The 26,445-nt window shown below is 43.4% G+C and overlaps 2 protein-coding genes and 1 non-coding gene across 3 annotated transcripts in view; 2 read left to right on the plus strand and 1 right to left on the minus strand.

Annotated features, from left to right (window-relative positions):
• OGG1 (8-oxoguanine DNA glycosylase) overlaps nucleotides 1-26,445 on the plus strand; it is a 235,649-nt gene that overhangs the window by 92,488 nt on the left and 116,716 nt on the right. The window lies entirely within an intron of this gene.
• LOC132571998 (tubulin tyrosine ligase 3-like) overlaps nucleotides 1-26,445 on the plus strand; it is a 62,844-nt gene that overhangs the window by 4,765 nt on the left and 31,634 nt on the right. The window contains exons 3-12 of the mRNA XM_060238791.1: nucleotides 4,433-4,544; nucleotides 4,641-4,736; nucleotides 7,463-7,633; nucleotides 9,619-9,681; nucleotides 12,798-12,865; nucleotides 14,451-14,610; nucleotides 18,305-18,371; nucleotides 23,510-23,623; nucleotides 24,004-24,116; nucleotides 24,902-25,073. Coding sequence (XP_060094774.1) covers nucleotides 4,433-4,544; nucleotides 4,641-4,736; nucleotides 7,463-7,633; nucleotides 9,619-9,681; nucleotides 12,798-12,865; nucleotides 14,451-14,610; nucleotides 18,305-18,371; nucleotides 23,510-23,623; nucleotides 24,004-24,116; nucleotides 24,902-25,073 — 1,136 coding nt within the window. The remainder of the gene's footprint in view (nucleotides 1-4,432; nucleotides 4,545-4,640; nucleotides 4,737-7,462; nucleotides 7,634-9,618; nucleotides 9,682-12,797; nucleotides 12,866-14,450; nucleotides 14,611-18,304; nucleotides 18,372-23,509; nucleotides 23,624-24,003; nucleotides 24,117-24,901; nucleotides 25,074-26,445) is intronic.
• Nucleotides 10,912-11,014, minus strand: LOC132573086 (U6 spliceosomal RNA). The gene has a single exon (XR_009555492.1). It is a non-coding gene; the product is annotated as a U6 spliceosomal RNA (small nuclear RNA).

Here is a 26,445-nt window from a genome sequence, read left to right on the forward strand (position 1 = left end):
AATAACTTCATTATTCTGGAACCAATGCTCAAAATTGCAGAAGTCAGGTTAATTACTCACAAGGCACCAATGGTTCTCCTTGATTCTAGCACTGATGCATGACTGGAGTGGCTGAAAAGAAACTGACCCTTGGTGACTGTTACTTGGGTCTGGAGCATTGTGTGTTTGGTTTTTACTGTTGTACCTGTACTGCAGCTCCTTGAGGCCTGGTGGCCCAATTTTTAGCCCCTTATCCCCCACCCATGGTACTTTCCAGGTCTTCTACACCATGTATGCTGCATTGTTTTTCCAAGGTACACTTATGGTCTCTTAGTTACCACCAGCTGTTTCCTTCTGAAGGGTTCCTCTGACATTCCATTCTTGGTGCATTTGACCCCCTAAAGCTGTTTGGTTGCCAGCTAATCTTCAAATTGCTCTATTGTAGTAGCTTTTTATAGTCAATGTATTCTTGTTCTTCAGTGGTTTGTTTTTCAGGATTCTGCAGATGTGCAACAAATCTCAAAATACAGGAGCTTGAGATTAATTCAGATAATTTGTATGCTTTGCATTGCTGCATATTTGGGGGACAGTCTGAATTTGCAGAATTTGGTATTATAATTACTTTGTCGGGATGATTGACAGAAGGTTCAGGTGCATGCAAGGATAGGGAAGCAAGATGGAGGATTGTAGTGAAGGCAGATTGGCTATATTACTCTTTGACCCATATAAAACTCCCTAGATTCTTGTTTCTGTTTCTAAACCGTTAGTAAAAACAGTTGTCATCCCTTTATGCAACATTAGAGTTTTCTGTTTTTTGTTTATAAACATGAGAAATAGAACCGTTGCATGTTTTCTTTTTAAACTGAAGCTTCTCAGGTTTTTATATTTTGGGCCATGTTCACATTGTGGCCTTGGGGTGGAAATATGGCTCAGTAGTAGCATATGTGCTTAAATTCAGGTCCTTGGCATCTCCAGTTACAAAGATCAGGTGGGAGATGTGAGACCTCAACCTGAGAAAATGAAGAGCTCCTGCCAGTCAGAGGCAACACTTACCTTGGTAGTCAAAGGGTCTGATTCAGTATAAGGCAGTTTTTCTGTGCCAGTATTTCAGAAGCAAATAAAAGGGCAGTTAATTACACTGTTGTATATTTACACTTGCTGGAGGATGATTGTAGGAATCCTTACTCTTCCTTTCTTGCATGGAGAACAATGAAAGAATTCTGGTTTAAAACTATCCCAGATTACCTGGGCCAAAGAAATGCAGGTGTTCACCTTAAATGGTTAATTTCTGCCCTCTTGCGAACCCAAGATTAGAAGCTAGCTTTAAGTTAGGTGTTGTAATCATGTCTTATATGGAAAAAAACAACTCTAGTCACATGCCTTCATTGATGCATTGTGTGTAACCTTAGCTAGTTTTAAAGTAGGATTCATTTATTGCACTCTATGTGGGAAGGAGACCACATGTACAAGCTCAAGAAGAAGGCAAATCCACACACATTCAGGATCAATGTCTGCTTGATGTGGCATCTGGAATGTAGCTCATGTGTTAAAAGTGCAGAAGTTGCCTTAGTGGAAGTATTGTTGTAGCCTGGGCATAGCAAGCGCAGAGATATAAAGAGGGTCTGTACTGTGAATCAAACTAGTAATCACAAAATTCAAGCACAACTAATATACTGTGATCCACAAATGTGTTTTACTTCACCTCAAATTGGCGAGGGTGAGCACTGGGATTTTGCTGTGCTATTTTTAGAAGAAATATATAGCTTTGTTACTTACACACCGACCTGATAACCTTGGCTAGCCCATTCTCATCAGATCTCAAAAGTTAAGCAGGGTCAGTCCTAGTTAGTATTTGGATAAGAGACCACTGAGGAAGTCCAGGGTTGCTATTGCAAAGGCAAGCAATGGCAAGCCATCCTGAATGTCTCTTGCCTTGAAACCCCTACAAGTTATCTGCTGGGTGGCACAGGTATGCATGGAGTTGTACAGTGAATGGCCCCTCCTATTTGCAAACACAGGGACTGAGATCAGTTGCATGATCGTTGCCTCCCCCCCCCCTTCCGCTGCCTACACAATCTGTGTGAGCTAAGGGTGCAGCTGTATGTGTACAAAGGAAGCACACGCTGATTAGCCTGCTGCTGAAAAAACATGGCTTCTCCTGCTAGATTGAGAAACCTAACTAGCTTGCAGGCACAATCCTAGCAGGACATTGATTGCAGCTAAGATGCCATAATAGCTGAAGGGCTGAATGTTCCCATTTGAACCTTATTTGCCAATTAAATATCTGCTCTGTACCTCCCACCCAAGAGTAAAGAGGGTGGGCCCCTATTTAATTTTTTATACTACAATTATACACTGCCTTTCCCCGCAGTGTGAAGCCAAAGCAGTTTATTCTAACCTTCTGTTTATTATCACAACAATCCTGTGAGGTTGGTTAGGCTTCCTTGGCAGAGTGCAGATTTGAATCTGGGCTTCTCAGTTCCTAGTCTGACATTTTAGTCTCCACATCGCACTGGCACTGTTTTTTGTACTGCATTTTACCTTTGGAACTCCCTCCTGACAGGGCTCTCCTGCTACTCATTTCCCCAGGCATTTGCGGACAGCTAGGCGTCTTCCTTTCGCTTTATTCCTTATTTTTTTAAAAATATTGTCTGTGTTTTAACCAGTGATGGTTTTATGTTTCAGTTTGGCAAAAAACGTCATGTGTTGCGCCTTTGACACTTTGTACTTTCATTAGTCATTTTAAAAAATCCTACGATCTTATTTCTCTGATATTTTTAGAATGCTGTCACTTTAATCAGAAGTTGTTCTAGTTGCATTTTGCTTGGTTATTCTGAGCCTTCTTGGGGATTTTTAACTAAAAGAACAGGACAAACATCTTAAAGAAACATTCAATTGTGCAAACGTGTTTTATGCAAATCAGCAGTAAATATAGTAACCAGTCAGATCAAAAAGAGCAGCAGACCCACATGTCAGTATTCAGATGTTTATAGCCCTCTTTCTTCCCAGTGGGGGCTCAAAACAGCTCATTCTCCCCATTTCATCTTCACAACAGCCCTGTTAACTGGGCTAACAAGAGTACGGGTGGCCCAGGGTCACACAGCAAGCTTGCATGTCAGAGTGGGGCTTTGAACTTGGATCTCTCGAATCCTAGTTCAGCCAGTGCACTGTCAAACTGGAAGCCTTTAATCATTAAATGTTACTCTGGTTAAAGGTGTGCTGAAATAATACCACCTTGACCTGACATAAGAAGGCTTCTTGAGCAAAGAGCTTCAGAGGTTATGTGCCTCTGCTTAAAAAAAAAAAAAATTCTTAGGTTACCACACCTCTGAGAGAGATGGGAACACAGAAAGGACTCTTACCAAAGTGTTTAGGTAGGTTTCTGTGGGCAAATGTTGTTTCTAAGATACCCAGGTTGGGTTGTTCGGGGAAGGCATGAGGCTGTGTGGCATCTGGAAGGAAGTATTTGTTGTTAAGTATTTTCCAAGGCAATTAACATTATGAAGGTTGTGAGTCAAACATTAGGAGATAGCACCCAGCCAATGGAACTAAAAGGCATTTTTAATGCACTTTAAGCAAAATCTTAAGAGGTTACTCAGGCTGTGCCCGTTTAGCTATGTCACTTGAATATTCTTGATCAAGTAATTGAATTAATCACTCCTATGTTTAACTCTTATGTTGAATTTAATATTTCTATTTCCAATCCACTCTTCCCTGCACAGCATGGCTCAGGGTGAGTTACATCACAATAAATAGTTAAACATTAACTTTATAGTGGTGAAATAAACAATCTGTATTGGCATATAATAAAAACCAAAGCATTTCAGATGGCAACAGTCAGGATGGAACAGGTGAAAGGAAAACGGAAACTACAAGGACAGAGGTTGGTGGTCTTCAGACCCTCGCTATCCCTGACCACATGTCTGGTGGATCATCTCTGTCTTGCAGGCCCTGTGGAATTGTTTCAGGTCCATCAGGGCCCAGGTCTTGCTAGACAGAGAGTTCCATCAGGTTGGGGCCAGGGCTGAAAAGGCTGTGTCTCTGGTCAAGGATAGCTAGATAGTTTTGTGTGTCCTTGGGGCAGGGATAGATGACATCTGGCCCCAGACTGCATCCTGCACAACAGATTCTCTCCTCTCCCTATTTCCCACAGAACAAATCATTCATAAATAAGTTGCCATACGGTGACTGGTGCAGGTGAAGAGATACCACTCATGCTACCTTCAGGTCTTATGTTTTCTACTCCTAACAGACAAATCTAAAAGGTGTAGAAATACTCCAAGACTTGTAAAAATGCTTTTGTGGGGGCAGGGAGGGCTGAAAGCTATGTGTAGGCTTATACTGTATTTGTGAGATGCATGCGTATGGGGGAGAAATCTGGATGTTTTTGGACCGGAGTGTGCACTGTGCCTCTCTGATATAGATGTATCTATGTCTCTTCATGGCTTTGCAGAAGCAGCAAGGAGCTGTTGTTGCAGCCTGTGATCATCAGCAGAAATGAGAAAGAGAAAGTCCTGATTGAAGGGTCCATCAACTCTGTGCGAGTCAGCATTGCAGTGAAGCAGGTAAGCAGAGCCCAAGAGGAAAGGGGGCTGCGGTGGGATGACCACTCCAGCTTTTCCTGGTGGAAATGCTGATGGGCTTCCTTTTCCGTTCTTCAGGCAGATGAAATTGAGAAGATCCTGTGTCACAAATTCATGCGCTTCATGATGATGAGAGCGGAGAACTTCTTCATTTTACGTCGGAAACCTGTTGAGGTGAGGCGACCTGACCAGGGTCTTGACTCTGTGCAAAGTGCTTATTTGCTTAAGGTCACAAGTGACATTTATTTCTGACCGGATGAAGAATATTTGAATGCACTTTTTATTTTTGCATGCTGGCTGATTGGAGGAATACTGAAGTTAATCTTACAGATCACTTTCTCACATAATGTTTGTTTAGCAGTTTTGACTTTCTACAGAACATGGTGATGGAGCCTAGCTTAGATGGCTTTTAAAGCGGATTGAGAAGTTCATGGTCTAGGTCAGTGGTCCCCAACCTTTTTGGCACTAGGGACCGGTTTTGTAGAAGACAATTTTTCCACAGACCGGGGTGGGGGAGGGTGGATGGTTTCGGGATGATACAATTGTGCACTTTATTTTGGTGTGATGGTTAAGTGTGCGGTCTCTTATCTGAGAGAATCAGGTTTGATTCCCACTCCTCCACTTGCAGCTGCTGGAATGGCCTTGGGTCAGTCATAGCTCTCATAGAGTTGTCCTTGAAAGGGCAGCTTCCGGGAGAGCTCTCTTAGCCCCACCTACCTCACAGGGTGTCTGTTGTGGTGGGGGGAGGTAAAGGAGATTGTGAGCCGCTTTGAGATAAGAACATAAGAGAAGCCATGTTGGATCAGGCCAACGGCCCATCCAGTCCAACACTGTGTATCACACAGTGGCCAATAATTTATTTATTATATATATATATATATATATATATATATATATATATACACACACACACACACACACACACACACGCGCGCACACTGTGGCTAATAGCCACTGATGGACCTCTGCTCTATATTTTTATCTAACCCCCTCTTGAAGCTGACTATGCCTATAGCCACCACCACCTCCTGTGGCAGTGAATTCCACATGTTAATCACCCTTTGGGTGAAGAAGTACCGTACTTCCTTTTATCCGTTTTAACCTGACTGCTCAGCAATTTCATCGAATGCCCACGAGTTCTTGTATTGGGAGAAAGGGAGAAAAGTACTTCTTTTTCTACCTTCTCCATCCCATGCATAATCTTGTAAACCTCTATCATGTCACCCCGCAGTCGACGTTTCTCCATGCTAAAGAGTCCCAAGCGTTTTAACCTTTCTTCATAGGGAAAGTGTTCCAAGCCTGTAATCATTCTAGTTACCCTTTTCTGCACTTTTTCCAATGCTATAATATCCTTTTTGAGGTGCGGAGATTCAGAGTGGAGGGCAAGATATAAATATAATGTCGTCGTGTTCTTCTTCTTCTTCTTATGTTGTATTATATAATGAAATAATTATACAACTCAAGGCCCGGTTGGGGACCCCAGGTCTAGGACTACAAACAGCTTTTAACCATGATGGCTTTGTGGAATCTCCATGTTTAGATAAAATATGCAACTGGATACCAGTCATAGGGAGCAGCAGCAGGGGAGGTCACTACCTATGTCCTGCTCATGGGCTTCTGATCAGGATCCTGAGCTGGAAAGGTCCCTTGGCATGAGTTTGCAGGGCTTCTCTTATATTCTGTTTCCAGCCATGGCAGTAGCTAGGAACACTTTGCCATGTCTCTGATTGAAGCATTGCAACCCAGCTGGGGCCTGATGACTATAATCGCAAGTCTCCTCTTGGGTTCTGAGTTTGTTTACAGGGAAGCTCACATACTCTTGGAATAGTGGGAAGTAGCCACACTCAAATTGGTGATGCAGGAGTCACTCAACCAGCAGGGCTTGATATCTAACTCAGTGTGACATGTCTCTATCTTGATTATTTTCAGTGGCTTACAGTGCAGACAAAAGCAGCATGTATATCATTTAGTGAATGCATGTTTGGATATATATTGATGCTGTGGTTAACACAGTTTGGCATCCAGATGTCAGTGTGCTAGGAACCCCAAACCTAGCTGCATCTATGTTAAGGTACTCCTTCTGGATAGATCCAAGTGGGCAGCCGTGTTGGTCTGAAGCAATAGAACAAAGCAATAGATAAGCTGCACCATTAAGACCAACTAAGTTTTATTCAGAATGTAAGCTTTCGTATGCTCTAAGGCTAAGCAGACTTCATCAGACAAAAATGGAATGGCAAGCAGCAGTTCTTAATATAAGTGGGCAGTGAGTTGGTATGTAGAATCATGGGAATGTTTTTAGCAGATTAAAAGAATCACAAATTGGGGTCTGTGTTTCTTAGTGTTGTTAACTGGGCTGAAACAACATTGGAGGGTGATAAAAAGCAGATTGATGTTGTAGGTGTGAAGTGCCATAAATCTGGATAACATTCTGGCTTTGTTAAGTTTTGGGTTTAAATAGAGGGCATAGTTACTCAAGAGGTTATAACATCATTATAGTTTGCCATTAGAAAAAAAGGACTACATTAAAATACAGTGGAGAATGGGTTAGTATATGTAATAAGATAAACAGCCAATATCCCTTATTTGAGTATGTCAATATAAACCCCCCCCCCCAATATTCTGCTACACTGTTCTAAAAGAGAAACTAATATGTTTTTCTCTTCATACGAAAGCTTACATTCTGAATAAAACTTAGTTGGTCTTAAAGGTGCACTTGTCTACTGCTTTGTTCTATTCCTTCTGGAGATAGAGATCCATTATTCTGGATTATGAATAAACAATTTTAAGGGCTTCTTATTTTTTTTCTTCCAGTGGTGTGTAGATAAGAGCAAACAGAAGGAATGATGGGTCTGTCTCAACTGACTGTATGCTAATATGTTGCTGCTCCTCTTATGTTTCAGGGCTATGACATCAGCTTCCTGATCACAAACTTCCATACAGAACAGATGTACAAGCACAAGCTGGTGGACTTTGTCATTCACTTCATGGAGGAAATTGACAAAGAAATCAGCGAGATGAAGCTGTCTGTCAATGCCAGGGCTCGCATTGTGGCTGAGGAGTTCCTCAAGAATGTAAGCCCAGTTGAGATGTTACAGAAGTGTTACCCAAATGATGTGCTGGAATTCACTGGTGGGTTGCAGGAACTCAGTAGACAGGTCATCTTATGCCAGCATCTTACGTAGAAGGAAGACAATTTAGTACCTGGGGCTTATGTGGCCAAAATTATTTGTAAATGAAAAAAGAGACCTTTGTCCACTGAAATTAGGAGGGTCAGCCAGCTATCTAAGTATTTTTGAACTATTAAGGATCTTCGTGGTACAATATTATCTTTGGGTGTAGGAGCTCTAATTCCAAACCCTAGCTTAATAGTGAAATATATTGGTTATAGCCAGAAGTCAGTGTTGCACATCTTCCTTGTCATTTAAGGTCAGTATTATTTTACTTAGAATATTTCCATCCTGCATTTCTAAAAAATTTGCTGGAAGTGGCCAGTAGCCATGATAAAACAGTAAGTAATATAGCTAATGTAAAAGAATTTTTAAAAATCCAGACACTAAAACTCACAGCAGTGAAAACATTCATTAAAATCAGCAGTATAAAAGTTATTTGCAAATGAGGTAGTTCATAGAGAGTGATACAAAAATCCCAGAAAGGTGAAAGGATGGGTGAAGAGGAATGTTTCTCTTTGTGTTTAAAAGCCAGTAATATAGTCACCCAGCAGCTCACATTGGGAAAGATGTTCCAAGAACTGGGGGAACCACCACTTAGAAAGCTCTGTCCTTAGTCACCATTCACCTTACTTAGTCACCATTCACCTTACTTAGTCACCATTCACCTTACTTCTGTTCGTATCAACACTAAGAGAAGGGCTTGCAATGATAACAAGAATTGGGGGGAAAGGAATTGTAATGACAGGCTATATGCTTTTCTGAATACACGCCTTTGTACTTGTTCTAACCAAGCTTCTGGTGGTAATCAAAGATACTGTTGTAAGGATTGGAGTCTTGAAGAATTCCATGTAGCATGGTCTAATGGTGGTATCCTAAGCAGAGGCATACTCTATTGTGCTTAAAAGGATCTAACTCTGCTTATGAAGGCATTGCTGATGTCTTAATGGTTCTGCCTATAGCAAGGAAAACATGAGCACTGTTGTGTATGTTGAGGGGGAGATGGCATTAGGATTGTATAAGTTATAATTATTTTGCCATTGGAGAGTAGAGTGCTCATATGGGCCTCTTTCAGGAGAAAATAAATTTTGTATTAGCACACTTCTTAGCTTAATCCATTATTTCTCTTTCTCTTTTTTTCACAGTTCTAGACCAAGGGGCTGGAATCCACAGCTTTGCTTTCTCATTCTCTCTGCACAGCCACTTTGCTGGGGCTACAGAGAGGGCCGCAGCTCGGGAGTGAGATGAGAAGCAGCCAGGCCTGCGGGGGCTGTCCCAGCTAAATGTCCACCATGCTCGCCAGCGTGCCCAGGGGAGGGAGGGTGCTTTTTAAATGTTTTTGGAACAAAAACTGTGCTTGTTTAAACAAAACTGTGTTAACTTGATATCTTTTTTTAAAAAAACGATCACTTGCTGTAATTTGTCTACTTGAGACAGTCTCCTAGTGGCCAAGTTCTTGTAAGGGAAAGGGGGGGGGGGCGTCGGTTGCTCTGGCGGCCCCTCGGCATGAGTTGCCGCAGGAATTCCAGCTCATTGCTGCACATGCAGAAATTGCCTCCAAAAAGCTGCCTTTCTCGAACACAAAGAACTAGCAAATTGAGGCCTGAAAGCATCTTGATCTTGGAACGGTTGCAGTGCCAGTCAGCCTTGGCGCATTCCGCTGCAGCAGGGGTGACCACTTTGCTCCACCTCTCCAGCGGTGCATGGAAGTATTTGGCTGGCTGGCTGCTAGTGACAGCAACCTTCCCTGTGCCAAGTCACTCCAGTTTCTAGGGAGAGAGCACGCTCAACTTCCTGCTTGCCTCTGCTCCCATAGGGATCAGAGCATTCTGAGCACAGTGTTGCCTCCTGTTCCTACTATTTCATTCCCTTCCATACCTGTGCCACAGAAAGCTGTGATGGGAGGAGAGGTCCGAGCCACGCATCAGCAGCACGAGACGGAGCTGGAATCTGTAACTCTTGGTTCTTTTTTTGCTATGGCACTTGCTGTAACTTTCTTACTCCCTATTAAAGCCTTTTCTCCCTTGCCTCCTGAAGTTAAAGGTGCTTGCATGTTGTGTCCTCCCTGCTCTTGGAGCTATGTTCCCTAGGAGTAGTTATTTCAGATGGAGTATTGACCCCTGGCGGCTTGCTCCTTTTACATCTTAACAGAAGCTAGGCAGCATTATCCTGAACAAAAGCAAATAGCCCTAGGTACTTAATGTGCAGTTGCTAATGTTCTGATTTTGAGTGCAGCTCATTCATATTGGTGCAGAAGAGTGCATGCTCATAGAAGAACATGTTCAGAGTTTGTCATTGCTTTACATAGAACAGACTTCCTTGTACTTACAGTCATTCCACCTGGCAAGGTAGGGCTCCTTTTCCTAATGTTCCCATGTACAGATTGTTTAGCCATAGAGAATCTGCACCCTGCTCCCTCCTCTTTCATGCATAGCAACAGTAGATAGTGTATCAAAGGTTTGGTAAACCACAGTAGTGGTTTAAATAAATGTGCTGCTAAATTATCTTAAATGCCAAAACTGCATCAACTGCCTGTTTCTCAAATGGGTTATAGACAAAATGTCTTGTGCCTCAAAGCAAGATATGTCTCTTCTAGGGGGCAAAGATTTGGTCTGTTCTTTCTCACCTTCTGTGGTGAAGAAAGTGGTATATAACTCTGTTCCACTGAGAGCCTATAGCACATGTTAATCAGTGGTGTAAAGCAATGCCCTTTGTCAAGCAAAAGATGGACTCTTGCTAGTGTCTCACGCTGAATTTCTGTTGTGGGTAAGAGACTGCGAAGCTCTAGCCTATAAACTGTCTCAAGAGCTGCTTTCTACTGTCTACTCTCAGTGTACTGATGGCAAAATGAATTCCTACCCTTATGTGATTTTTTTCCTGTACTTTTTCCTGTATTAAGTTAAACAAAAAGCTGAAAAGGCTCAGAGGCCAAGACCGATTCTACATTTAGCACTTACCTCCCTTCTGTGCAGCCCACAGCAGCTCTTCCTCCTGGATTCTGCGTGTTCCTTGCTTGCTCCCTGCCCTTCGCAGACTCAAGAATGCAGAACAAAACCGTGACAAAGGCTAATGCAGAATCAGTCCAAGTGTTTAGAAGAATAAATAATAACTGGGTAATCAGGCACTCCTGTCCTGAAGCTAAGCAGGGTTGGCTCTGATAAGTATTTGGATGGGAAACTACCAAGAAAGTCCAGGGTCTTTTTCTCTTTTTTTGCTTCTCGTGCAGGGGCAATGCTAATTTCTGTATTGCTCCAATTTTAATATATGTGCTACTAAAATGAGCACAGAAGTTCAGGGTCTTGATGCAGAGACAGACAATGGCAAACCACCTCTGAACATCTCTTGCCATGACAATGCAAGACAAATGCAAGATGACAATGCAAAAAAAAGGGGGTACTTAAAGATATGAGGCCAAAGGAGTTTTGCTAGAAATCATAAGGCCTCTGCTGTGTCTAAATCCTGTTTGCTGTGATGACTGACCACATACACTGAGAAGACCTGCGAACAGGGCTAAAGGGATCAGTCTTCCCCTGCTGTGCCTTAGCAATATATTGCAGGCATGGACTTGGCTGTTATCTTGCAGAAATCTATGGATGTGATGAGGAGAGAAGGTTCTGGAAAATATATGAGTTGGGTTGAGTAGGCGTAATCCAGCAGATGACACATTTGTGGATTTTTAGTATATGTTGAAGGCAATAGGAAAAGAGGAAGTCGGAACATAAGACAGGCCTCAACGGAAGCCGCAGCCTTCAGTTTGCAAGAACAGAGAGAGAATGTTTCTGATAGACCATTTTGGACCTCATTAATTCGTGAGGTCACCAGAAATCAGAAGCAACTTGATGGCACATAACAGACATTTTCCCCCTCATGCTGTTGCTGGAGGCTCCTCTAGGATAGAAGTGTTTTGGACTGTAGCAGTGCAGGGGAAGGGGGAAAAGTTGCATATTTTGCTGATGCTAATTACTTCCATTAGCAGAAATTACCACCATATCCAAGCCAAGCTCAGGGTGTGGGGCACATGTTACCAGTTTCCATTCTCCAAAACGGAAGCTTTTTACACTGTCTAGTAGTCTTCAGCCTTTTCCAGAGCTGAGGCCCCTGTAAATGTGAGATTCACTGAGCTGCAAGCAGATGGTGAAATGAAAGGAAGAAGGGAGACTGTTACGACCTCCCACTGTTCAAAACCAGAACTGTGAGACCAAAGGAGATGAGGACAGGAAAGAGGCCACTCACCACATGGTGTACCATGCTAAGGAAGAAGCCCTTTCATCATTAAGAAGCTTCACTGTCCTGTTCTTTGAGCATGTATGCCAAGGCAGCTAGTGTTGCACCCTTGCTGCCTCTGTGTGTGCACTAGTAGCCCAGACTTTCCCTGAAGAAGAAAAAAGCAGCTCTGAAGGGGCTTGTGACCCATCTGAGGGTCCTGAGCATGGATTGAGACCACTGGCCTAGATGTTTATTACGTTTGTTCTGTCAATGGGGGAAGATGTTGCTTCTGAAATATGAGCTTCCTTCTAAACTTCTGGCTCAATGTGGTTCATACAGTCCATATCTGACACTGATCTCCAGATGCTGAGTTTCCAAATTTTCCCGTTGTGGTCCATGACAGTGATCATTCATGCTGCACTTAGTTCTATCCTTTCCTTTTGCACAATGGAAAATTACAGCAGTATCCAGAAAGGGGCAGGAATGTGGGGGATGATAAAACAGGTGTTACTGGCCTAGGGATGACTGATGTTTCATTGCCAATCTCAGATATGTGTGATCACATGGAAATACAGCCACTGAGCTCATGGAACAGAAGCCTGGAATGTATAGTGGTTCTGGCACCCTCTGATGTCACAAGTGAAGCAGCCTGGATCTTCTCTGTAGGTTCCATGCAGTTTATTCTGTAATGTCATTCATCCTCTTTCAAAATAGGCCCCACTTTTAGGACTTTGCTCGCTTCAAAGCTCCCACTATCCTATTAAGGTTTTCCATGCTTGCATCCAAAAGTAGGCTTGTCCATACTTGAATTGTGAAGGGAAAGGTTTCCAGTTGTACTCATATCCCTGTGGTTACCCTTCAGTCACTGGGGGAAACAGGTGTGAATGCCTCATCAGAGGTTCCCAAGAGACTGCATGAGCCATATCTAAGGTAAATGACTAGTATGTTCTCTGTAAGTTTCATGTTCTTCAACGGATATGTGGTTTATTGTCCTCTGTGTTTCACTTCCACCCACCCCACAAACCACCTTCCCTTTTCTGACCTCTTGTATTGAAAACATTTAGTAGCTGCCTTTCTTCCTTGCAGAACTCATGGTGGCTTCTATCTTAGATAAAACATAAAATAATATGCACTAAAATATTAAACTAAATTTCTAAATAGCAAGGCAGAACTGCTAATAAACTTAACCAAATGCAGCCCTACATAAAACTGTCGTCAATTGCCTCCTGAAAACTGAAAATGAGAGGGCAACTTTGCCAAGAAACAGGCATTTCCCCCATACCTGGTGTTTGACTTTATAAACCTCTCAAGTCTAATTCTAGACAGCCTCTCTTGATAACATTGCCTGGAACATCATCTCAGGCAGTTGCATCTCAGCCAGCTATCTACCTGGTCACCTCAGGGGTAACTGATGGGAAAGTTCTTGTAAAAATCACATGCATTCTTTTCCAGTGATAGTAGGGAGAGGAACAAAAGCTGGCAACATGAAGCTCCTAGAGAGAACCAAGCATGAGATAGTGTGGGGGGACATGAAGTCCCTTCTAGATAAGCCTCTTCAAATATCCATATGTTTCAGGGTTGAGCCTGAGGCTGAGGGGCTGGATTAAAATATATCAATGCCCTATGCTATGAGTTTAAGAGGCCCCATAGTATTTCTCTCACATGCACTGTTCTAATATTGAAATTTAGTAATATATTTTTTAAAATGTAGGGGCCTCTAACCCTAAACTAGTGATCCACAAGATGGTGTCTACCAGTGTCTTTTATGGTGCCCATATTTCCCCCCAAAGCAAAGAGTGAATTCTGGATTTTCTCCATCTCTTTGGAACAGTAGGCTTCAAAAGCCTTCAAGAGGCATCATTTCTGACTATAGGGAATACCAGAACTGGCTATTTTCAGAAGCCCAAGCTCTAGCCTTAAGTCAAAACAAACTTATGTTTGCATAGTGTGTGGGTGGGATGATATGTGAAATTGTTTTATTTTGTACTGTTTGGGGGTCTGGGTTACACTATGAGTGGGTGAAACAGAGAAATAGGGTTGCCAACCACCAGGTGAACCCTGGAGATCTTCCCCTATCACTCCAGGCAACAGAGGTCAGTTTCCCTGGAGAAAATGGCTAATTTGGAGGGTGGACTCTATGGCATTGTACCCTGCTGAGGTCCCTCACCTCCCCAAACGCCACCCTCCCCGGGCTCCACCCTCAGAATCTCCAGGTATTTCCCCACCAAGAGTTGACAACCCTAGTGGGGAAGGGAGGTGGATGGGAAAACGAGCCACCGAATTACACCTCTGAGGTAAATGTTAGGGACAAAAGCTATAACATCTCTTTGGAAGGTCTGGGGTTTCCCGTATCCTCGCCAAGAAGACAATCTTGTCCTGTGATATAATGTCTAACCCACCTTCCCACCCCCAAACTCACACACAGAGTTTACAGCAAAACACTTTTGTTGCTCCTAGTTAGAGCGCATGCGTTTTGCACAGAGGTGTTGTTGAAGCTCCCGTTCCCCTTCTACAGGCGGGGGTGCAACACTCAGCTCTCCAAACAGTACATACCGCCTTTGCTTAGTTTCCATAGAGACGTCAAACAGTCGTCTGGGAGCTGTGGGGAGGAGCTGGGGCCGCGCAGGCGGGAACAAGCGCTTCGGCCACCTTCCACCCTCGGATATCCAGGGGAGGTGGGTTTCGGTCTCCTCGGGAAGGGGCTGGGCTGCGGGGCGAGCGAAGAGACGACGAGGTTGTAATGCCAGCCAGCTGTGGAGCGGAGCTTGAGTGGCAGCCTTGTGGGTTTAGCCCATCTGGAAGGGCAAAACGTTGCTTTCATTGCGGATGCCGACGTGCAGGCTGCGGCTCCGACTTCTAGACTGGTGTGTGTGGGGGGGAAGTGGTGGTTGCTTCTCCCTTGGTGCAAGAAATGCACTTTTATGCACAGGAGTGTTCTCTTTGATGGTTTCCTACATTCCAGGGTTGAGCCCTGGCTCAAAGTAAGCCCCGTTTGGATAGCATGTGAGTGGGATAATGTGTGGAACTGTATTTTGTAATGGGATGGGTGTGGTTTTGACTTTTGAGTCGGGGTGTGGAGAAAGGGAGAGAACAGTGGAAACAGATTACACTGGTTTGGGGACTGGGATGAGAGGCATATAACAGAAGAAAGGGATGCAGTTATTTGCAACTACTATATATGAATGCCGTGCTTTCTTTCAAAAGACCAAAGCACTGCATTTGGGGTCAAACTTATTTGGAAGCAGCAAAGCCCTCTAGCAATCTAGGGATATTTATTGTAGCACAAGATTTTGCAGCCTGGAGCCCACCATCGGATTAATTACACATTCAACAATATCATTAACTGTTTTTGCTGCAAAAAGATGCTAACGTGGCTACTTCTCTGGAACGAAAACTACTTCCACACGTCTGTAGGCCAGCTGTGATCACACTCAGTGGTCAAGAAAGAGCATTTCTGAAGAGAAGTCCTGATAGTTTGTCCAGGAGGGTAGCTGTGTGTCTGTTACAGCAAAATTAATCAAGAATCCAGTGGCATCTTTAATGTCTAACACCATTTATTCCGGTCTTTGTGAGACATAGCTCACTTTGTCAGAGCATGGTGTTGTGAGCAGAGCAGAGTTGTGAGGTACATACCCGTAGCTGCAAACAACAGAAGTGAAGGAAGGAGGGAGTTGTTACAAAGAGGATGGAAAGTTCAGTTTCTCATGATACAAGTGTGCAGCATTTGCATAGTGAGCCACAGATGAAAACCAGATCCCATCAGTAATCCACTAAGAGTTGAATTACTGATGAATTGATAAAAGTGATACAGTTCTGCCAATTGGATGTGCTGTTCATTCATCTGGCCAATTCAAAAATTTATACTGGAATAAATTTTGGTTTAGGTCGTTAAGATGCTGCTGAAATCTTGTTAAATAACATTGGTCTGTAGTAGGACCTCAAAAGAGCATCAGCATTTGAGCCTATTCAAACATTATTGCCACTCTGTGGATAGTGCCAAAAAGCTTTTCCTAATGTCAGTAAATATTGGGTATGACTATTGTATTAATGATGATACCTTAGTTTAAAAAAAAACAACTGACTTCCTCCTGCACTGCTTAACAGTGTTTTTGATTTTCAGTTTGGAAGCACTTGCTAATTTCCTTATGGCAGGGAGTGGGCAGACACTATAGATCACAAGTTGTGAGTATCTGTCCCCGACTCTGGTCTGCCCTCGGCTCCTCCATGGGATGCCAATAAGAAGAATGGAAATCTGCCGGTTGTTAGCCACAGTGACCTATCACCTTGTTCCCCCCCCCCCCAGGTGGCTGTGCAGTGCGCCATGACTGACGTACCTGTTCCTGGGGAGCTGCTGTACTGGCATTGGAGCTGGCACCAAGAATATGCAGGTGAATGGCCTGAAACGGCCGTGTGTGTTTAAGAACTACTACTGCTCACTTATATTGTGCCAACAAGTTGCTAGATGGTGTGCAGATCTGATGACACCATCTTTTACCCAGTGGTCCATGTGGAAAGGGATAATGTTTACAGAAAGGAAATATAGGAATTAACCACCATGGGAGAATAGTTTATAGCATCTCAAAATGAAAGAGTGTTTGCGTGGGGCAGAAGTAGTATGAATGTGTGTGTTTTGCAGCATTATCTGTTACTGCCTGTTCACCCCATCTTAGAAAGACTATCCCAGAAGAGGCATAGAAAGGGCAACCAGAAATGATTACAAGATTAGAGTGCCTTCCTTATGCAAAAGGGGTTTTGAGGCTTTTCAGTTTATGGGGAGAAATGTCTAAAGACCTGTTAGAGATTTATAAAATTATTCATGGGATGGCGAAAGTGTATAGAGGCTGCATCCATAAAGTGTTGAATATTACAGCAGTCACTTGCAACTGGCTTTTTTTGTGTGTGTCGGCAAGACAATCCAGTTGCAGTTAATTGCTGTAGCACAATATCCAAGTGCAGAACATATGAATGAAGACAAGAATAACCTTTTCTTCCTGTCCATTGTACTAGAATTCGGTGTGCAGGGGGAGTCAATGAAGTTGATGAGCAGAAGATTCAGGATTCACAAGATATAGTGCTTCCCACAATACATCAATAACTTTTGAAACTTTGTTCTATTGCTTAGACCCACCTAAGTTTATCTTCCATGAATTTGCCTCATCCCCTCTTAAAGATATCTAAACTGTGTGGCCATCATTTTCTCTGTGGTCAAGAGTTCCAAAAGGTAGATCCAGGTGGGCCATCTGTGTTGGTCTGAAGCAGTAGAACAAAGCAGGAGTCAAGTTTCACCTTTAAGGTCAATAAAGTTTTATTCAGAACATAAGCTTACATTCTGAATAAAACTTTGTTGGTCTTAAGCTTACATTCTGAATAAACTTCATTGGTCTTAAATTCTGAATAAAACTTACATTCTGAATAAACTTTGTTGGTCTTAAAGGTGCAACTCGACTCTTGCTTTATTCTACTCCTTCAGACCAACACAGCTGCCCATCTGGATCTACCTTTTGGAACTCTTGACCACAGAGAAAATGATGGCCACTCGGTTTAGATTTCTTTAAGAGGGGATGAGGCAAATTCATGGAAGATAAACTTAGGTGGCTCTAAGCAATAGAACAAAGTTTGAGTCTAGTGGCACCTTTAAGAACAACAAAATTTAATTCTGGGTATAAGTTTTCATGCCAGTGGACTCAAGCTTTATTCATGGAAGACAAATCATCAGTGGAACCTCCATGTTCAGAGGCAGTGCACTTCTGAACTCCAGTTACTAAGGAGGATCTTTGGCTTTCTTTCCCTGCTTGTAGGCTTTTCAGGGCATCTGATCTCTGTGGAAAAAATGGTGCAGTATGAGATAGACCCTTGGGCTGACCCATCTAAGTTGCCCTTGTGTCCTTACACTTTAAAGCATCTGATGCCCCCTTTACTTGCCAGCTCAGGGTGTGTCACAATTCCCTTGCTTAAAAGGATTTGATCTTAAAAACATCAAGGCCTAGAAGGATTATAGGACTTAGGACCTTGGATCCTGTAAGTCATTTCCACAGACAGAAGGAATTTCTATCAGCACGTTTTCCTCACCTCCTTCCTCCTGTTAACAGTCCCAATAGTTCCTCACAGAGGACTCCCAGGAACAGCTCGAAGAAGGAAGTCTGCAGTGGGAGGAGGGAATTCTTGAAAATCACCGTCCCCTTCTGTTGGCGGAAGATTTCTTTAGGGTCCAACTCAAGATTTCTTAGTGTTGTTATTTTATCATTGGCAAATGTTTAGCTATATATTCTTTGTTTGATTACCAAATAACACCAGGGGGTTTGTGGGGCTGCATTCATTTGAGTGTCAAAGGTCACAGAAAACCATTGTCTCTCTGTTGGTCTTTCGCAGGTGTGCCCAAAGTGTAAAGCAGGAGAGGACAGTCATACTGAAGGGCTCAAGCGGCTTGGAAAAGGAGGTGAGGGAGGCCCGTAGCGACAGTGGGACCTGTGAGGAGCCAGGCCCATCCTTTCAACCTCCCCTTCTAACTATATGGCCCCTCCATTGGAGGGCCCCCAATCTGTCCCGCTCACTGCCACTCTGAACAAGTCATAACATTGCTGTAGGTTTTTTCACTTTTTCCTCTCCCCTTCCCTAACACAGTGTGCAGAGCAAAGGGTGGGAGGGAGTCAAGAGGTCTCTGTCTCTCTGAGAGAGGGGCACATAAGAAGGGGGTGAGGGAGCAGAGCTACTGTGACTGCCCAGGCAAAGGGGGGTTAGCTTGTGGAACTCAAGGCAGCTTACAATGCTGAGAGCCCTGGGCTGCCAAACTGGGTGGCCCCCAACCCCCCCCCTCAAAATAACAAATCCAGCTGTGGGCTCCACCAAACATGAAATCCTGGCTACAACCCTGAGGTGAGGGTGCCTCTCCAAGATGTATGTTTCCTGGGATGGAGAAATCGGTTAATGGCAAGAAATCTGCACATTGTTGGCTTGTTTCTGTATGCTTCCTTTATCCTGTGCTAGCATTTAACCCCTTGTTCCCCAAAATAACTTGCATGTGATTCTTGGTTCCTGTTGCTTTATGGCTCTCTCAACAGTGAATGGAGTGGGGTCATGCAATCCAGCCCCTCCCAACCACACATGTCAGGGAAGCAGGACTGTATTTCCTTACAGTGCAGCCCCCCCCCCCCCCCCGGAATGTTGCTTCCTGATTGTGGGCAATGGAGGGGAAGCTTTAGGGGAAACATGGGTTGGGATTTGCTGGAATGCGAAGCTGAAAAGCCCTTGTGTGCAAGTCCAATCCTAAGCAAAGTTATGCTCTTTTAAGCCTCTCAAATGCAATAAGAAGAGTGTAGCTCTGTTTAGGATTTCACTGTATGTGTGGGCTTTAGAATTCCAGCTGCAGTCTAGAATTAGCTGATGTTTTTATATACTACTTCTATATTTCCATCCAATACAAACTATAAGTAAACATGTAATATGAACATATGAAGCTGCCTTATACTGAATCAGACCCTCGGTCCACCAAAGTCAGTATTGTCTACTCAGACTGGCAGCGGCTCTCCAGGTTCTCAAGCTGAGGTTTTTCACACCTACTTGCCTGGACCCTTTTTTTTTTAGTTGGAGATGCCGGGGATTGAACCTGGGACCTTCTGCTTCCCAAGCAGATGCTCTACCCACTGAGCCACCGTCCCTCCCCTTTATCTTTAAGTCTGGTGCACTGAAGTGATTTTTATGGGGAAAGTCACACATTAAGGGTTTCCTCAGCTTGAGGATTGGCTGTAATAATGAACTTAGTCCAGGAACCTCAACCTAACTGTTCAGGAATGTGAAGTCTCCAGGATTTATATCAGTATAACTCCCCCCATCCCCCACATACCTGTATGGAGATTGATTTGGCCTAATTTAGGGAGTGGGTTTGATGAGGGTCATAAATTATGGTTCAAGCCAGATGATGCACGTCTTCTAGTCAGGGTCTTATAGGATGAGAAATGTAGATAGAATTCTAGTTCCAAAACAGATCTGCATGGCATCAGGCACAGTCTTCTCATTGGATGCCAGGGCATCCCATACTTCGGCATCTCTTACTGTCTGAGATACCCCCAGTTCCACACTAAGCAAAATCCTTGGTTTGGTTGCACGTTAACTTGCATTGATACACAGCATAACCTCAGCAGATGGTTGTGATTTGGAGCCAACATCTGCCTGGGGTTGAGAATGGAGTCAGCAGGAGATGGTCCAGTATCGCAGTACTGATTGTACTGGCATGGTGGTAATAAATATTCTTTTTTGCTTCCTTTCATAATCAGAGTGGAGCTGCAGTCCTGTTAAACATACCCTGCTGTGGCCTTGCTGTTTAGTAGTGTGAGGCAAACAGCAGCTCCTGGGGTACCATTAAAAGAAAGCTGTCACTTAGTTTGCTAAGGGCATCATCCAGTGCACAGGTAGAGATCTCCACAGAGTTCACCCCCACCCTAACTGGCCAGATGTACAGATTCCTAAGGGCCTAACAGCACAATACATAGTCCTCAGTTGCTGTATGGGTCACCATGGGGAGATTCAATCAGAAGCAACTTGCAAATTCTCCACTGGAAATTCAGTCCCCTGGGATGATTTGGATTGGAAGTAGCCCCAAGGGGGTGTCCCATTGTGGAAACTTGCATGTACTCCATGAGTACATGTAGAGTCCCCAGAAGGCCAAATAACAGCTCTCCATGGCCATTTCAACTTGGGAAGATGGTATAGGGGAAGGCATCCTGTCCCTATGTACTCTGGTCCTGATCCAAATCCCTCACCCCTATACTGTTGTGCCTGGGCTGAGAACTGTGTTCCCAGTAAGGAACTCATGTTACATGTCTAATTGGAAGCCATTGTGGCCACCCAGACATGAGTTGCAGACTTTGGCCTTTAACATAGTGCAGTGTGCTGGCCTATTGAAGATCCTGTTAATCTGGGGGGAGGTATTTGTGAGTTTCCTGCATTGTGCAGGGGATTGGACTAGATGACCCTGGATGAGCTCTTCCAACTCTATGATTCTATGATTCTATTATCTGGCACTGTATTGATTTGTTTATTTAAATTTTTGACCACCCTTCCCGATACCTGGGCTTAGGATGGTTCACAGCAATCACAATTCAAAACAAGATAAAACTAACTTTATAAGCAGTAAAACATTTCAGTTCCCTAAATGAGATGGTGCTGAGTGCTGGTGAAGCTGCTGTCTTGTGGGGGGAGCGGAAGTGGGAGTGCCAGATGTAAACTATAGTTGTCCTCAGCCAAATACTTGGTGGAACATCTCTTCGGAAAGCTCCTATGGAATGATCCAGCCATCTTGCACTATATGCAAATTGTGATGAGGACAAAACAATGCAGAAGGTGACATTTGCTGCTTCAGGCATTAGAAATGGGCAGAGCTGTCTCTGCCTCAAGCAGATAGCAGAAGAAGACAAGACACTGTTTTTTTAAAAAAAAATCCTTGGAGATACTCTGAGAAAGGGTGTGCAATACTCTTAGGGTCCCATATTGTCCCTTCTCCCCATTTCATGGCTCCCTTGTCTTGCTTATGAGAAGGTCCTTGTTCATGAACAGGCCTTTTTTAAAAGCTTCTCAGAGAGTCAAGGAAATAGGCAAAGGGAAATCCAGTTACTCACTGGCTTTGTTCTTCATGACTGTAGTCCCTACTCAGCCTTCCTCCTTCCTATTCTCCCATTTTAGAACCGGTTCCTGCATATAGGGCCTTTGGCAAGGGTGGACTGCCTGAGTCCCCTCACAGAGTCCATTCTGTTTCTCAGTTTATAATTTTATTTATTTGATACATTTTTGTTCCACCTTTCCTCCAAGGAGCTCAGGGCAGCTTACACCATTCTATGGGGATTTGAAATGGAGCCTGTCCAGTCTTTAGCACAGCATCTGAACCACAACACCCACAACACCTCGGTCTCCGCTGGGGACCGAGCAAGGTGCTCCTTTCGTTGTGAGGGAGCACGATGTTAGGTGTATAATGAAAGCAGTAAATTCTAGAAAGGCTGCAGGTCCCGATAACATCCCTGGTTGTGTAGTAAAGGAATGTGCAGGGCAGTTAGCGGGGGTGTGGACTGAGATTTTCAATCGTTCTTTGTCACAATCTATTGTTCCCACTTGTTTGAAGGCTTCTCTTATTGTCCCAATACCAAAGAGGACGCCAGCAAACGTTTTAAATGACTATAGGCCAGTGGCCTTGACTTCTGTGATAATGAAGTGTTTTGAGCAATTAGTTCGAAAATATATTATTTCCTGCCTTCCTGTTACTTTTGATGAACATCAGTTTGCTTACAGGAAAAATAGATCTACTGAGGATGCTGTTAATACTGTCCTTTATACCGCCTTATCGCATTTGGATAAAAGGGGGACGTATGTTAGAATGTTTGTGGATTTTAGCTCTGCTTTTAATACAATATCACCCCATAGATTGTTGTTTAAGCTGAAGGATTTGAAGCTGTCGGACTCTTTATGTGAGTGGATTTTGAACTTTTTATCAGGTCGTTCACAAGGGGTTAAAATGGACGGATATACTTCTTCCGTGAAGATCTTAAATACTGGCACTCCTCAGGGATGTGTCTTGAGTCCACTTCTTTTCACTATTTACACGTCTGATTGTGTTTCTAGTAGTCTGAGTAACAAAATCATTAAGTATGCAGATGATACAACGTTAGTGGGGCTCATCTCTGAGAATGATGAGTCTGCGTATAGGAGGGAAGTTCATCAGCTGTCCCTCTGGAGTAAAGAAAATAATCTTATTTTTAATGTAAATAAGACGAAGGAAATTATAGTGGATTATAGGAAGAGTAGTCTGGACATTCAGCCGTTGTTCATTGATGGTGTTATGGTAGAACAGGTGACAGAATGGAAGTTTTTGGGAATTACCATGAAACAGGATCTAACATGGGGGGCAAATACTTTAGCTCTAGAGAAAAAGGCCCAGCAACGACTATACTATTTAAGACTCTTAAGATCACAACAACTGTCAGGGAGTCTGCTGGTTGCCTTTTATCGTAGTTCCATTGAGAGCATTTTATCTTATCGCCTCTGCATGTGGTTTGGGAGCTGCACGGAAGCAGAGAGAAGGGTGCTCCAAAGAGTGATAGTAAGAGCACAGAAGATTTGTGGATATTCTCTCCCCTCATTGGTGGATCTGTATAATATGTATGGGATATGGGATGTAAAATGATCTTAAGGGACCCACTTGCTATTTGAGATCTTACCGTCAGGTAGGCGATATAGAGTGTTGAAGGCTAAGACAAATAGATTCAAGGGTAGCTTCTATCCAAGTGCCGTGGTTAGGCTAAATGCAGGGTTATGAATGGTTATGCAGGGTTATGAATGGTTATTTGTTTTTAGATGCATTTAAACGGTCTATTTATTTGTTCTTTTTTGGGGGTGTTGATGTGTTGGTATGTTTGTGGAAGAGCACCTCATTTCGTTGCTCTCATTTTCTTTTTTGAGAACAATGACAATAAATTTATCTATCTATCTATCTATTGGATCTCAGATTGTGTCTTTCTTGTATGACTTCCAGTAGCTCTACCATCCTTTGATATGGATTTTGGCATCCTTTGCTGATCTTTCTAATTACAGTTGGCAGGTTGAAGTCTGACGGAGACGCACTCCCCAGGACTGAACGCAAATGTCTGCGCCCCATTCGCTGCCAGCCATCCAGTGTGCCCAGCACTAGCAGACGGAGGCAGGAAGGTGAGTTGCTGGGGTGTTGTTGCCAGTGCTATTCCACAGTGGGGTGGCACCATGCAAGTTGGTTCCCTTACTAGATGGTAAGTGCTTATGTTGGGAAAGTACTCCCTACCGCATGGCACCAGAATACAGGATTGTAGTCTCAATCCTGGGACTAATGACTCTCCACCACAGTTCTGCCTGAGATTGTTACCTCTGACTGTTGCTGTTCTGGCTTCCTAACTGGAAAAGGAGGTGTGTGTGATTGAACCTGGGTTCCACAATACCTCAGGCAAAGGACATTTCATGAGGTAAATGCCTCATGGGGTAAATATTTCATGATGTAAATACCTCAGAGAGGTCACAAAGCATGGAAGTGTAGCCAGTTGTGTCCTTTTTTCCAGCATATGGAGACTCTCTGATATACGGACGTTCACAGCAGAGCATCAACTTCAGACTATCCTTCAACCCAGAACGCCTTAAACAAGCCCGACAATTTGTGGAGAGGGCCATCAAGGTGAGGGACCCCATTGGCTCAGCCAGCCTTTATGCCTGATCCTGGCTGACCCCCCTTCTCAAAATACCAGTTCAGTTTATTTCAGGAGCAGAATCCTAAGAGGTGGAAAGAGTATTGCAGGCCATCTAGTCCAAGCCCCCTGATCAAAGCAGGAAATTCAGACTAGGGCTTACCTGAAAGAAAGCTGCCCAGTCTCTGCTTGAAGATGATCAGTAAGAGAGACACACATGTCCCCACCCACCCCGATTCTGTTGTCAAGCTACTGTTAACATTTTGAGGTTTCTCCTAATATTTACCAAAATCTACCCCCATGTAACTTAAGTCCATGACATCTAGCAGGGTTTTCTGGGACAACAAAGAACAAGACTTTGCTGCCTTCTGTGTGACAGCTATCCAGGTATTTCAACAGTCTGTGTTTTCCACTCAGCCTTCTCCAGGCTAAAAAACACACAACTCCTTCAGCCTTTCTTTGAGGGACATATTTCCCGGCCCCAGCCCCAGCCGCCTTCCCTTCCTTCCTTTGGACCTGCTCCAGTTTGTCTGTAACTTTCTTGAAGAGCAGCATCCAGAATTCCACATGAAATCTGACTAGCATTACTTATCATTATTTAGATATTGTGCTTTGATTAATACTGCCTAAAATCACATTAGCCTTGTTTGCAGTGGCATCACACTGCTGGCTCATGTTCCATTTGTGATTGACCACAATAGGTGGGGTGCAGTTTCACCTGGTCTGTTAGCCTTCCTGCAGTGCAATGTGGTTAATCCTCCCCATTTCTCTCCAGCAAAGGAAGATCTTCATGATACATGGCCCTTACCCTGTGATCCGGAAACGACTGCGTGGCAGGGGCTGGGTGGAGAGAAAATTTCCCAAGTTGCCTAAACCTGCTAATAAGCGGGTGTGTGTGCCTGATGGGGAGCAGGAAGATGCAGACAATAGCGATGCACCAGAGGATGGTATGTACTGCAAGAATGAGCCAGTGTCCAGTTTTATTGTGCCTGTATGTAACCTCCTACCTTCCCTGAGACTAACTGCTTATTTACACGAGCACAGAGAAGACTGATGTACCACAGTACTTATTTTCTGTCACTAAGAATTTCTTTAATGTTTGAATGTTTCCACAAACGAAAGTGCTGATATTGCATGGAGAACTATGCATACTAATTCTTCTCTGGTGGTATAAATAAAGTGGCTGGTACTGTGATGGAGAATTCTTTTGTTGTAATGGAGAATGTGCAACATCAGCATTTCTGATCACGTTTAATCCATTTAGATACTTAAGCAAAAATTACAGTTATATACAAATGTGCTGAGAGAGAAGGGGTAGCTTGTTCTTGTCAGATCTTAGAAACTAAGCAGGGTCAGTACTTGGAAGAGTGACCTTCCTTGACTCTACAGAGGAAGGCAATGGGAGACCACCTCTGCTTCTCACTTGCCTCGAAAGCTCCTTGCTGGGGTCACCATAAGTCAGCTGCAACTTCAGGACAGTTTATACACAGACACAAATTTGTTAAAAATGGAAAGTGGAGTACTTGAGGATTTTTTAAAAATCCAGACATGAAATTTAACACCGTAAAGATGGTAGAATTAGCTTTTCTTTCAGTGCTAGGTGGTACCAAGATAGAGACTGGAGAGATATCTAATAGCAATCTTGTTCTTTTACATATCATGTCCATCACATCTCATGGCTTAGTTATGATGATAGTGAGAAAATGTGTTTACAAGCACTTCATAATATCAATGATACCAGGACAACTTAATCTCTCTCTCTCTCTCTCTCTTATGAAGTCTTACATTTTTTTTGCATGTTTGTCTCTCTCTCTATGCATTTGCACTGGTCAGTTCTGCCCTTTATTTATTTTATATATTTATTTAGTATATTGATCATCTATTTCCTAATGTGATTCAAAGCAGAGTACACTGTGTAAGTCAATACAATCAATAGGGTAAGACATCTAATAAACCATGTAATAGGACTGGGATTGCAGGTATCTGAACAAACAGAATACTAAACATGATAGCAGAGTGCAGGTGCAATGCAGAAAACAATACAGTGACAAGTGGGTAATATGTGCAATAATGGATAATACATCATATGCACAGTGGTGTGGTCTGCAGTTCCTTTTCTTGTATAAAGTGCTTTACTGAATCTTTCTGTAATAGCAAACATAGCTCTATACAAAGTCCTTCAGCACAACTCTGTTTTACAGAATTTGTGGAATGGCAGGTATGTGGGAGCACTCCTAACCCACTCAGGGAGACCATTTCACAAGCTGGGAGCCAGGGCTTTTTTTGTAGCAGGAACTCCTTTGCATATTAGGCCGCACA

Source organism: Heteronotia binoei, chromosome 5 (genome assembly GCF_032191835.1).
Source record: "Heteronotia binoei isolate CCM8104 ecotype False Entrance Well chromosome 5, APGP_CSIRO_Hbin_v1, whole genome shotgun sequence".
Lineage (NCBI taxonomy): Eukaryota > Metazoa > Chordata > Lepidosauria > Squamata > Gekkonidae > Heteronotia > Heteronotia binoei.